We start from the raw sequence: 12,429 nt of genomic DNA, 5'->3' as shown, positions 1-12,429 counted from the left end.
CTGCCACCATGGGGCATTCTTTTCACAACGTTGACATCAGCAAACTGCTCGCCCACACGATACCATAAATGTGTTCTGCGGATGTGAGTTCTGTTGGACGTACTGCCAAATTTTCCAAAACAGCGTTGGAGGTGGCTTATGGTAGAGAAATTAGCATTCAATTCTCTGGCAACAGTTCTGGTGGACATTCCTGACGTCAGCATACCAATTGCACACTCCCTCAACTTGAGTCATCAGTGGCATTGTGCTGTGTGACAAAAGCGCACATGTCAGAGTGGCCTTTTATTGTCCCCAGCACAAGGTGCACCTGTGTAATGATCATGCTGTTTAATCAGCTTCTTAATATGCCACACCTGTCAGGTGGATGGATTATCTTGGCAAAGGTGAAATGCTCACTAACAGGGATGGAAACAAATTTGTGCACAAATTTGAAATAAGCTTTTTGAGCGTATGGAAAATGTCTACCTTTTATTTCAGCTCATGAAGCATGGAACCAACACTTTACATGTTGTGTTTATATTTTTGTTCAGTGTAGTACTATGAACAGTTGTCCTTCACTACTTTTGACCAGGGCTCTGGTTAGTCGGGTGCCATTTTGGATGCCAACACGTCTGACATTCATTGTTCTTGTGCTGTATTATATTACTGTAAACTCTGTTGAGATTGTTAAATGCACTTTCAATAAAGTTTGATTTGAATGTGTCCGTCCCATGCAGACGTACGCGGTGCACCTGAAGGACGTGGTGCGTAAGGCCGAGAGCAGCTACAAGCTGACCACCCAGAACAACACGGTGGAGTACTGCCTCAAGGGCCTGGAGCCCGGCGGCCACTACAGCGTCTCCGTCCGCCTGCGCAACATGAGCAAGGAGGCCAGCTTCACGCTCAACACAAGTACAGCTTATGTCCCGGAGACGGGCGCGTTCCAGGTCATCTTTATTGCAGCCGACCACCAGCTGTTTCTTTTTCCCACAATCCCCCGGAAAGAGTTAAAACATCACAGGGGTCATGTTAATGTAATGTAGCGATCTTCTGGCATGTGCAGCCCGACTGCAATATAGATAGACGACCTGGAACGCGCCCACAGTCTGTTATATAGTGGCTGGGGGCTAGTCAAGACCACATTCAAAACCTAGTGTTTTTACATGAACATAGTTGTATGAATGTATGTTGTTAAAACGTTCTCCTTCTACTCTGTGTGGACATAGTGCCCCTGCCTGCTCCAGAGGCTCTGAAGATCCTGACAGAGAAAGACCATGTGTTCCTCTTCTGGAAGAGTTTGGCCGTGAAGGAGAGGAGCTTCAATGAGAGCAGGGTGAGGGACACACACAGCTGTCTCTCCCTGTGACGACAGATCTACCCCATTGTATTTTAGTTCCTCTGATATTCACCATCACTGTCAATGTCTGTCTGTGCCTGTCTGCACATCCGTGCTCGGTGTCTCTCCGCAGGGCTACGAGGTGCACGTGTACGACAGCCTGTCCAACTCCACCGTGCTCCTGGGTAACACCACAGAGACCTTCTTCCGGATCAGCAGCCTGCTGGCGGGCCACAACTACACCTTCTCCGTCCAGGCCCGCTGCCTGCTCAACGGACAGCTGTGTGGCGAGCCCGCCCTGCTGCTCTACGACCAGCTGGGACAAGGTGAGGCGGGGAGGGGACACTGGGGAGGATGGGAAGTTACGGGACAGATTTACTACCAACATCATAAATCCTCAACGTCAGTTTCAGTAACAAGGTGTGGTGACATTCATACAACAGAGGTATACGAGGTGGATACTGATATGATGAATATGATGATTGTTTTCCATGTTCATCTTACTTCATCAATCAACTTTGTGAGATAAAAGTATATAAAGAATCTCTCATAATGGCTCCTTCATGTGCTGTATATGCAATGTCAACCACGTCAGTCAGTTAATGTCAGTCACCAGGTGTAACTCCTCCCTGCAGGTCCCAGTGACGCGGTGCGGAGCTCGGGTCAGTCAGGGGACATGGCGGTAGTGGTGGTTCCGGTGCTGTTCCTGCTGCTGCTGGGGCTGTGTGGGGTCCTGGTGGTCCTGTACCTGAGGCACCGCCGCCTGCAGAACAACTTCACCGCCTTCTCCAACAGCCACTACAACTCCCGCCTGGGCTCGGCCATCTTCTCCTCGGGGGACGAGCTGGGTAAGACTCCTTTGTTAAGTTCTATATCGAAGTAGCCACATACGTCCGTAATTGCGTCGCTCCCTTGTTTTGTGTTGACGCTTGATGTTACCGTTGACTTTGCCTGCGTGTGATGGCTGCTAAGGAGCCTTAATGTTATCAGTCTACACTGTGTTGGACTTGAACCACGTTGTCTTTATTTGTGAACTAACACCCATCGGGTATCCCGCTCTGCGTCCATCTGATTGGCATGCCTTTTGGGGCGGCAGGGTAGCCTAGTGGTTAGAGCGATGGACTAGTAACCGAAAGGTTGTAAGTTCAAATCCCCAAGCTGACAAGGTACAAATCTGTCATTCTGGCCCTGAACAGGCAGTTAACCCACTGTTCCTAGGCCGTCATTGAAAAAATGAATTTGTTCTTAACTGACTTGCCTAGTTAAATATAGGGAAAAAATAAAATAAAAATCACTTGTAGGGCCCGGAGTTTCTCCTGATGGTGTGACCTGACCATGAAAACTCTGGTCCCCAATTAAAGGCTGTGCTGCTCGGGACCGTAGTTTGTCTTTGTCAGGTCCCATTGTCCAGAGAAACTCCTGGCGCCACTCATTTCTCATGGGTATGACCAGGATCATAAACCACATTTTAGCATGAGCCGTTCTGAATGCAACTATCATGTCATTCTTCCCCCCTCCCTTGCTCTCTTGTTTACCCGTCCTTCTTAAAGGTGACGATGACGAAGACACCCCCATGATCAGCGGCTTCTCAGACGACGTTCCCATGGTGATTGCGTAGCAGGACCACCCCTCCTCATCCTCTATCCCTCTACTATACACTCTGCCCTGCCTGTCCCAACCCGTCACCTACACACGCCCGTGCCCACGTGGTACGACAAAAGGTCAGAGGTCAAGAAAGAAGGTGCGCCAACACTTTCGTCAACCAACCCCCTCCGAGAAAACAGTCTTAATACGATTCCGGATCAAAGGAAGAAAAAGTGAAACGCAACGAGAGATATTTTTTAAAAGAAAAAAACGATGCACTTTTTTGGGATGCGCAATAACTTATTTTTTTATACATAATATATATATATCGGTCAAAGGACTTTATTGGTCGGGAACTGATGCTAACTGTGAAGGATTAGGAGTCTGTCTGTTAGTCGCTCTGGGAGAATAGACCCAACTAAAAACTAACTCCATAAAGAGCAGTTCATTGCTTGAAGCCAAAATAAGTACCTAGCAACTGGAATATCCAATGCATAAAAAAACACACCTAAGGAAAGAAAATATACACATAATCAATATACTGTATGTAAAAAAAAAAAAAAATGTTCAAAAGTTACCAATAAAAGCTTCTTGAAGGGAGTGAGGAAAACAAGCTCTTGACACAGCATAAATTAACAGTCTTTATGGTATTTATTCAGGATTTATGTCACTTTATAGAGTATACTATTTGCCCATGGTACGTTTAGTGTCCATACTGAAATCGATCTGAATATGTTGCTGTCTGCTGGAATGAGATGACTTTAATCTGTCGTCGATATTTGATTTGAAACTGTCCGTTGGCCTGAACACAGCATTCGGCGTCCGCGTAACCAACCAATGAGTAGCGATTAGATGAAATTGATGGCACCAGGCAGTGTCATATAGATCCATGTTCCTCCTACCACCAGCACAGGAGTTGCTGTAGTCTACTCAGCAGTAACAATAACACAGAGGAGTTCTTCACATTTATTAACTCCAAAAAGTCAGCTCGATCATTCTGTTGTGTTTCTCTACTCCCAATGCTGCATCAATAGGAAAACAGTTTGATTTTAGTTGGGGTTTTTTCAGGACCACCACGATGTAAATATTCTTGTTATTCAAATATTATTATGCCCAATCTGCTGCCGTTAGTTTGTAGTGTTTGGAACCTTTGTCTCTGATGTTCTCAGGGAACGGGGTCTTTGTCTGGTCTGACACTGGCGTGGTACCATCATCTGAGTCTTTCGCCAGAACCCTCACTGAGGTACTATAGTAACCCTAGAGACAGCATTTGGAGCATGACGTAATGTTGTTGTAAACTGGTTTTCTGGTTGAAAATATAAAACCAGATGACAAGGAACTGGTCTGTGTTACAGCAAGATATATTTTTCATGACGAGAGCAAGATGTCATGGGGAAATACGTCGTATTTGGGTTGTTATCTGGTCAGATAACCAGATTATTGCATTTTGTGGTTGCTGTTTGTTTTTTTGTTTTAAAAAAAGGACACGTCTAATCTACAACCTGATCATAATTTAATAACAGACATCATAACGATGTCATTGAAACCACTTTTGCTTGCTGGGATAACAATATGATGTTTAGGTCACAGTGAATTGGACTGTGTGTCCGGCTCTCTCTCCCTGTTTAGCAAAACGCTTCACGCCAGTTTGATGCGCCAAGAAATGTTTTTGTTTTTACTCTTCCCCATCTCATCCTATTGTGTAGTCATGAACTGAAACGTGTATTTTCCTCTATGCTAAAGAGCCATTTCAATTGATGTGAGGTATGCTTTTATTCATTGACCTGTTTTGGGGTTTTGTTCATGAATGTATTTTATATCTGTGATTTTATGGCTATGAGGCAATGTCCCCCCCCCCCCTCTCCCTCCCACCTCTCATGTGAAATGGGTACACTCGCAGTCCTCTCACTTTGTATAGCCAAGAACTCTACTTTGAATGGTTCACCCCTATACTCTTGGAAGAGAGACCTGATAATGAGTTTTGATAGTGTCTGACTGTAGACTGGTTCAGGGCAGGCATCGCGCCCCCAGGCTCCAGGACCACGTCCCCATCCCACTCTGGGGGTGACATCACAACAGCCCCCCCATCGCACTCTCCGGCCCCCGGCCACTGCAGGGCTGCTTTCAATACATTGTTTTGACATTCTTTCCTTAAGGTACTTGTGATTTTATCTCCCCCTCTTCTGTTTTCCAGGCCTTAAATAGTGCTGTAAAGTTACTGATGGGACTGTTTATTTTCTGTGGACTTTGATTTGCCACATATGCCTTAATAGAACACATTGAGTTTGTATGTATGTACTGTATTTATGACGACACGAGTGCACACACACACACACACACACACTCAGTACCCTTACACAATTGCTAAAGAGAATGATCTGTACTGAAGAGAGAGCAGTAGAAGTCGCTTGTTGTTGTTCTATTCAGGTCACTACTCCTGTCTGCATTGGCTGTTTTAAACAAGGCACATATCTACAGCCACCTGATGGATTTTATCTCATGTAGTCCCAAGTTTTGACAATTGTACAAAATATAATTCTTGATTGTTGTGACCTTTTCAACCCCCAACCCTTCCAAAATGTACTTTTTCTTTCTGTAAAATAGTATGCTTAAAAAAGTTTTTGCACAGAATATAATGATATTGGACACCGCCATATTTGAATATGTTGATCTTGCTTGCTTATGGGGGTCTCAAGGAAGTGAGATGTTTGAGGTACAGTGTGAAGTGTTTTTAAAACCACTTCTACTGAAATAAACTTACTGGAAATGTGCCGAAGCCTCATGTTCCTCTTCTTTCACAGAGAGGATGGATGGATGGACAAAAACAACACTGAAGATCTTTCTAAAATGATTGAATTATTTTTGTTTAATTTACTGTCTTTAGTCAATGTCCTTCCAACTTCCAAATGCTTTTGATATAAATAAACAAATCCCCTATCAAGTCTCCTCAAAGACCCTTAACAAAGCAACGACGAACTCAGCCTTGGTTAACCACAATGCTATGAGTAAGTCCTTCAGTATTTGGCAGCGTGAAACAGGAAGGAGTGCATGTAGACAGTGCGGTGTAGTGTATGTGTGTGCGTGTAGAGGTTCTAGAGTACGGACGTCCTGGAGATGAACTGGGATCAGTCCTTAATCAGGCCACTCTCACTGTGGCTTTTGACTCGCGTCTCATCTCCTGGTCTTTTCATTCTCCCTCGTTCCTCCAGTCACGCAGAACGACCACAGCTCCACTGACGCTCATAAGGCTTTTATGACTGTTGAGTGAAGGGCATTGTCCATGCTCTCAGGGGAACCTCTGAGAAAGAGACAGAGGGCTAGAAAAAAACAGTGAGGTCATTCCAGATTTAATGCAGGCTGCACAATTCCCCAGACAGCTCTATGATTAAGTAAAGAGGCAGGTGTGCTTCTCAGAAGAGTAGACTGTCAGGCGAGGTGCTTTGAAGGTACAAAGTACAGTAATCAATGGAATAGACATCCATGAAATGAAAAAACAGAACAACACAATAACCGCAAAAGAGAGTAATATCTTTTGTGTTTTTAATCAAAGTTTTGAAGTGCTACCTTAATCAAGTGTACATATTGAGGGGAGGGGGGGATAATTGTGTACTTAAATAGCGCTGTTCATGATTTTACTAAGTTTATCAAGGTCATTAGCAAGACGCTCTTCACACTTCTATACTGTATGTCATGCTTTCAGTATATCAACAGCAGTTCAAACTTCATCAAATAAATACTATAAGACTTAAATACGAACGCTGGAAGTTGAATATGGAAGTTGAATTGCTCTCTGATTACAAGGGGTTGAGTTAAATGTGGAAGACACATTTTGGTTGAATGCATTCAGTTGTACAACTGACTCGGTATCCCCTTTCCCTAATTGTTTGCTAAATTTTGACTTGAATGTTGGTTGTATGGTTCATATACAGCACATTATCACACACAATATTTTTATCATAACAAGGTGCACTTCTAGATATATTTGTCCACTTAGCCCTTTTTTCTCAAGAGCATCCCCAAGGGCAAAAGTTCTGTATGACCTCTTCTTTAATCTCTCTCATTCCTTTGCGCCAGCTCATTGTTGTGTTCCACCTGAAAAGAACCCTCTGACATTGCCGAAAGAAACGCTCCCAAACATAGTTAATAATCTTGAACTTCAAACATGACTTCAAACAACACGGTTATAGTACAGGGAATTAAATCCTGAAAGGGACATTATCATATATTGCCCAAAGAGTAACCAACTGGGCAGTCTCCCTCAGCAAAAATACCCTGTCGGGAACCGCTATTAGAAATGTTTGCTCTTTCTCAACTGTCTCCTCTCTGTTATTCCTCTGACTAAACTCGTCTGGCTGTATTTATTTTCAGATCTGACTCGTCCTGGTCAACCACAGACAGTGGACCCAGACACGCTGTGCTCGGATGAATCCAAGTATATTTGTTGTGTAGGCTACAGATTCTTTTAAAAGCTCAATGATGATGTACTGTAACAGACTTCTCTCCTTTCTTTCTTTCTCTGCTCCAAATAGAAAGCACTCCACTCTTACGACGTTCTAAATTGAGTTGCGGTACACCTCTCTCCTCACCTCTCCATTCTCATCTGTCCATCAGATTCTGAGGGCAGCTCAGACAGAGAGCACTGACACCACAGAGTGTCAGGATTTATCTGACGCTGTGGTGCATTTAGCCCCCACTGTTGTTCAGAAAACACAGACCTGCAGTCAGAAAAGCTCCTTCCTCGGCTCAACTGTTCACAGTAACTGCCGTCATACCAGGGATGCTCTTGTCTTTGGCTTTTTTTGTTTGCCTTTTTAGAGTGTAGGGCTCCATTTGGGATCCAGACAAGCTTTTCTTCTTTTGTGGAATCGCTTCGTCGTTCTCAAGGCTACCACTAGAGGTCTCACGTGTTCGGTTTCAGAGCTGTCAGAGAAAGACCTGCTTGTTGAAGAAGTTAACTCCTCCCTGTTTCTCTTTTCAAGTCAAAGTTATTCATCTCTTTCCAAATCACAATCACTGTTTATGTGAGTAACGGATGCCAATGCACTGAGAAAACTACATTGTTCAAGATTTGAGACCATCAGTTCTAGATTTTGTATGGAATATTCCACATCGTGGTATCACTATCGACCTTTGTAGACAACAATGATTTGCTAAACAGTGTTTAAGAATTGTCCCCAGACTTAAGCGGCCAGGCCCTGACCCTCCCTTCAACTGGCGTAATTTCATGTCAGTCACAGATTTGTCTCTCCCTCCCACTCCCCCCTATACAACAGCCAGTTGTTGGTGACCTGTCAGTGCATCCGAGGGAGCAGCATTGAGGTCGGTGCCTCTTATCAGCCCCAGCAGACGCAACAGTGGGCTCCAGTGTGTACTGCAGCCAGGAAAAGGCCCGGGACTTGGGAGGACGATGAGCAGATGCTGGGGAGGAGGGGGGTGAGAGGGGTAGTCTGGATAAACAGCCTGTACTGTCATGGCCAGGCAGCGTTCACCGTACACAGCACAGACTGGACAGTGCAGAACACACACACATCCCAAGGTATTTTTAAACCAATAGGTTGCCCAGTTCACAAATGTGTGCATGTCACAGTTTCGGATGAACGTCTTCCGATTTAACAATTGTCAGCCCCATATATAGTAATTTTCCGGCACCATGGTTCTCAGATTCCTACATTGCTTCTGGTAAGTACTCAAACAACCCTGTTACATAGTCCTGTAGCCTACAGTACCCCTCTAGTGGGCCTCAGATTGCTAAGGATTCTCACTGGCCAGAGATTTGGGAGGAGGAAACTTGAACAAGTGTTTATTTCTCTCCTCCAGCAGAGGGGATGCTTGATATAACACCATCTGTGTTGCCTCCTCAACAAGACATTTATTACTGCCACATTACAGTGTTCCAAGACCCAATCAAACTGATAAACATCATTAGTCAACTACTTTGTCGAACCCTCTTGTATAGAGAGGTGAATGACCTCAAAATCAAAGAGAAAATGATTGTGTCCCGTATGCTGGGACTTAAGATATATTTTTACCTTTTATTTAACTAGTCCAGTCAGTTAAGAACAAATTCTAATTTTTGATGACAGCCTAGGAACAGTGGGTTAACTGCCTTGTTCAGGAGCAGAACAACAGATTTTTACCTTGTCAGCTCAGGGAATCGATCCTGCGACCTTTCAGTTACTAGTCCAACACTCTAACCACTAGGCTACCTGCCTCTCAAACCACTAGGCTACCTGCCTCTCTAACCACTAGGCTACCTGCCTCTCTAACCACTAGGCTACCTGCCTCTTTAACCACTAGGCTACCTGCCTCTCTAACCACAAAGGCTACCTGCCTCTCTAACCAATAGGCTACCTGCCTCTCTAACCACTAGGCTACCTGCCGCTCTAACCACTAGGCTACCTGCCGCTCTAACCACTAGGCTACCTCGAGAGAGAGAAGGGAGATCTCCTGCTTAGTCATAATTTTTTATGTATAATACAGGCTATATTAGCCTGTATTATATAGAACTTAGACATTACCAACGTTTTTCACTTTATTTGAATTATACAAAATAGGGGCCTCCCGAGTGGTGCAGCGGTCTAAGGCACTGCATTGCAGGGGTTTGATCCCAGGCTGTGTCATTACCGGCTGTGACCAGAAGTCCCATAGGGCAGCGCACATTTGGCCCAGCGTCGTCCAGGTTAGGGGAGAGTTTGGTCGGGGGGGGTGTTTACTTGGCTCATCGCACTCTAGTGACTCCTTGTGGCGGGCCGGGTGCCTGCAGGCTGACTGCGGTCGTCAGTTGAACAGTGTTTCCTTTCAACACATTGTTGCAGCTGGCTTCCGGGTTAAGTGAGCAGTTGTTAAGAAGCGTGGTTTGAGGGGTCATGTTTTCGGAGGACGCTTGACTCGACCTTCGCCTCTCCCGAGGGGTTGCATCAATGAGACGAGATCGTAATCCCGAAATTGTGGAGAAAAAGGGGGTGAAAAACAAAGTAGTGTGGATATATTTTATACATTGAACATAACACAAAACTGTGAGACAATACCATTCATGGCATAATTGCACATGAGACGAAATTACCATAATCAGTCAAATTTGCAGTCTTTATGTTAAGATGTCAATATCATACACATCAATACCATTATCGACCTAAATATTAAAACAATATGCCACTGCAGTTACTGAATGTAAAACTACAAATCTAGGCTAACAAGAAGACATCTGAGTTAAATTCATAAGATGGAAACATGACAACATCAGAGTTACTGCTGGCGATTTCTCAGTTTGACTGTTAGTTTAGCTGTGAAAGATCAGTCGAGGAAAAGGGAGGGAAACCTCCAGCAAATGGAGGAAGCTATGCTAAGCGCGTTATGATAGCATTACGCCGACAATCCAATTGGCGGGACGAGTGAGCCTCTCATGTATGTCGATGATAACATGTTTATACGCTGCGCGGCTATACGTCCCCATGACCACACACACGGAGTCATCATCTATATGACACCGCAATCTATATGATACCATGCCCTTCCTTCATAAGGAAGGAAGGGCACTCTCTTGTGTGTTCCTACCATTATCAGACCGTTAGACACTTCACACAGTGGGCTCTATCATGGCCAATCCAATCAGAGGACCATGGAGGCTCCTCAGTACAACTCAGTAGGAGGTTGAAGGTCAGCGACAGGCAGTGATCAGTGTGGGTGCACGTGTGTGGTGTGTAGTTTCTACAGCCACTTGACCAGAGGAAGAGAGTCCACCTTTACCACTTCACAGGGGTCAAGAGGTACCTGACCCACTGATTGGTTGGGAGCTGAAAGGTCATTAGGCTGGAAACTGATGGCTGGTCAAGGTCAAGGACAGACTTGCGATAGAGAAGGCAGGCCGTTGTGGACAGCAAGCCACAGCCATTGTGGTCTATTGTAACCACTAGTAGGGGGAACTCAAAAGGCACTTTCCCTCTGAGAAATCTTTGGATGTCCAGGTTGAAAGAGTTATCCTTGTGGACATGTCACGATAATGACATTTTAACTTGCATCATAAGGGTGCCTTGTTATTTATTTTTTATATGAAAACATCTGTCTCAATAGCTACTTTAGGTTTCCATCCATTTGTCGAAAGATTTTCAGGTGAATATTTTAATATTCACACAAAAAGAGATGCACATTTTCAGGCAGCGGTGTATTTCCATCAAATTGGCTTGTTGCGAATAAAAAGCTGTGCATGATTACTTAGTGTAAATAAAAAGCTGTGCATGATTACGTAGTGTAAATAAAAAGCTGTGCATGATTACGTAGTGTAAATAAAAAGCTGTGCATGATTACTTAGTGTAAATAAAAAGCTGTGCATGATTACGTAGTGTAAATAAAAAGCTGTGCATGATTACGTAGTGTAAATAAAAAGCTGTGCATGATTACTTAGTGTAAATAAAAAGCTGTGCATGATTACGTAGTGTAAATAAAAAGCTGTGCATGATTACGTAGTGTAAATAAAAAGCTGTGCATGATTACGTAGTGTAAATAAAAAGCTGTGCATGATTACGTAGTGTAAATAAAAAGCTGTGCATGATTACTTAGTGTAAATAGAAAGCTGTGCATGATTACGTAGTGTAAATAAAAAGCTGTGCATGATTACGTAGTGTAAATAAAAAGCTGTGCATGATTACGTAGTGTAAATAAAAAGCTGTGCATGATTACGTAGTGTAAATAAAAAGCATTTGTCATAGGACCACACAACATAGCATCATGTGACTGCACATTTACTGCGACATGATGGCTATTCTATCAAAAGATGTGCAGAACAAAAATTCACTGCCATTTGTCGCATTATCTATTTCACAGACAAAATAAGGATCCACCCTTTCAAAACGTATTTTGGTTTTGTCAACATTTAGGAAAGTTTACTGACAATTGCTTTTTCCAACAAGCCTGGCCTGAGTTTTTTTTTATCTGACAGGCAGCCTACTTTTTACTTGCATAAAAAGGGCTGGATGAAAACATGATTATTGACTAACCTGGCTCAGTAAGAAGGTGACATTTCTCTGAAGGTGAATGATGCTAAACTTGTAATAAGTTCTTTGCTAAGAAATCAATTGTCTGTGTACCATACCAAGTGGGCAACATTTGGCACAGGAAGTCATAATGATGTTTATTTGTAAGTCGCTCTGGATACGAGCTAAAGGACTACAATTGAAAGATGTAATTTCTGGTTGTAAACGTCAGTACCATGATATCACAAAAAACAAACAAACATCCGCCTTACGTCATTGCAACCAGTTCTGCCCACTGGGTAAAGTGTTGGGTGAACAACCAGTTCTGCCCACTGGGTAAAGTGTTGGGTGAACAACCAGTTCTACCCACTGGGTAAAGTGTTGGGTGAACAACCAGTGCTGCCCACTGGTTAAAGGGTGAACATTTACATTAGTATTAAAAGCAAAATGATTGCTGGGAATGTCTAGCAGGATAGGGTGCCGAAAGCCAAGTTCAAACTTTCAATCACTTCCCTCTGCTTTGGGAGACGTGTAGGTTGACCTCGTCAGGTTGACCTCGTC

The 12,429-nt window shown here is 43.8% G+C and overlaps 1 protein-coding gene across 2 annotated transcripts in view; it reads left to right on the top strand.

The window, feature by feature from the left end:
* Nucleotides 1-5,840, top strand: part of LOC135546302 (sortilin-related receptor-like) — a 73,231-nt gene extending 67,391 nt beyond the window's left edge. For both annotated transcript variants that reach the window (XM_064974632.1, XM_064974631.1), the window contains exons 44-48: nt 717-891; nt 1,206-1,312; nt 1,449-1,641; nt 1,951-2,163; nt 2,866-5,840. In XM_064974632.1, coding sequence (XP_064830704.1) covers nt 717-891; nt 1,206-1,312; nt 1,449-1,641; nt 1,951-2,163; nt 2,866-2,933 — 756 coding nt within the window. In that variant the 3' untranslated portion in view covers nt 2,934-5,840. The remainder of the gene's footprint in view (nt 1-716; nt 892-1,205; nt 1,313-1,448; nt 1,642-1,950; nt 2,164-2,865) is intronic.
* Nucleotides 5,841-12,429: the final 6,589 nt, after the last annotated feature.

Source organism: Oncorhynchus masou, chromosome 9 (assembly GCF_036934945.1).
Source record: "Oncorhynchus masou masou isolate Uvic2021 chromosome 9, UVic_Omas_1.1, whole genome shotgun sequence".
Classification (NCBI taxonomy): Eukaryota; Metazoa; Chordata; class Actinopteri; order Salmoniformes; family Salmonidae; genus Oncorhynchus; species Oncorhynchus masou.
This window is presented reverse-complemented; position numbering and strand designations above follow the sequence as displayed.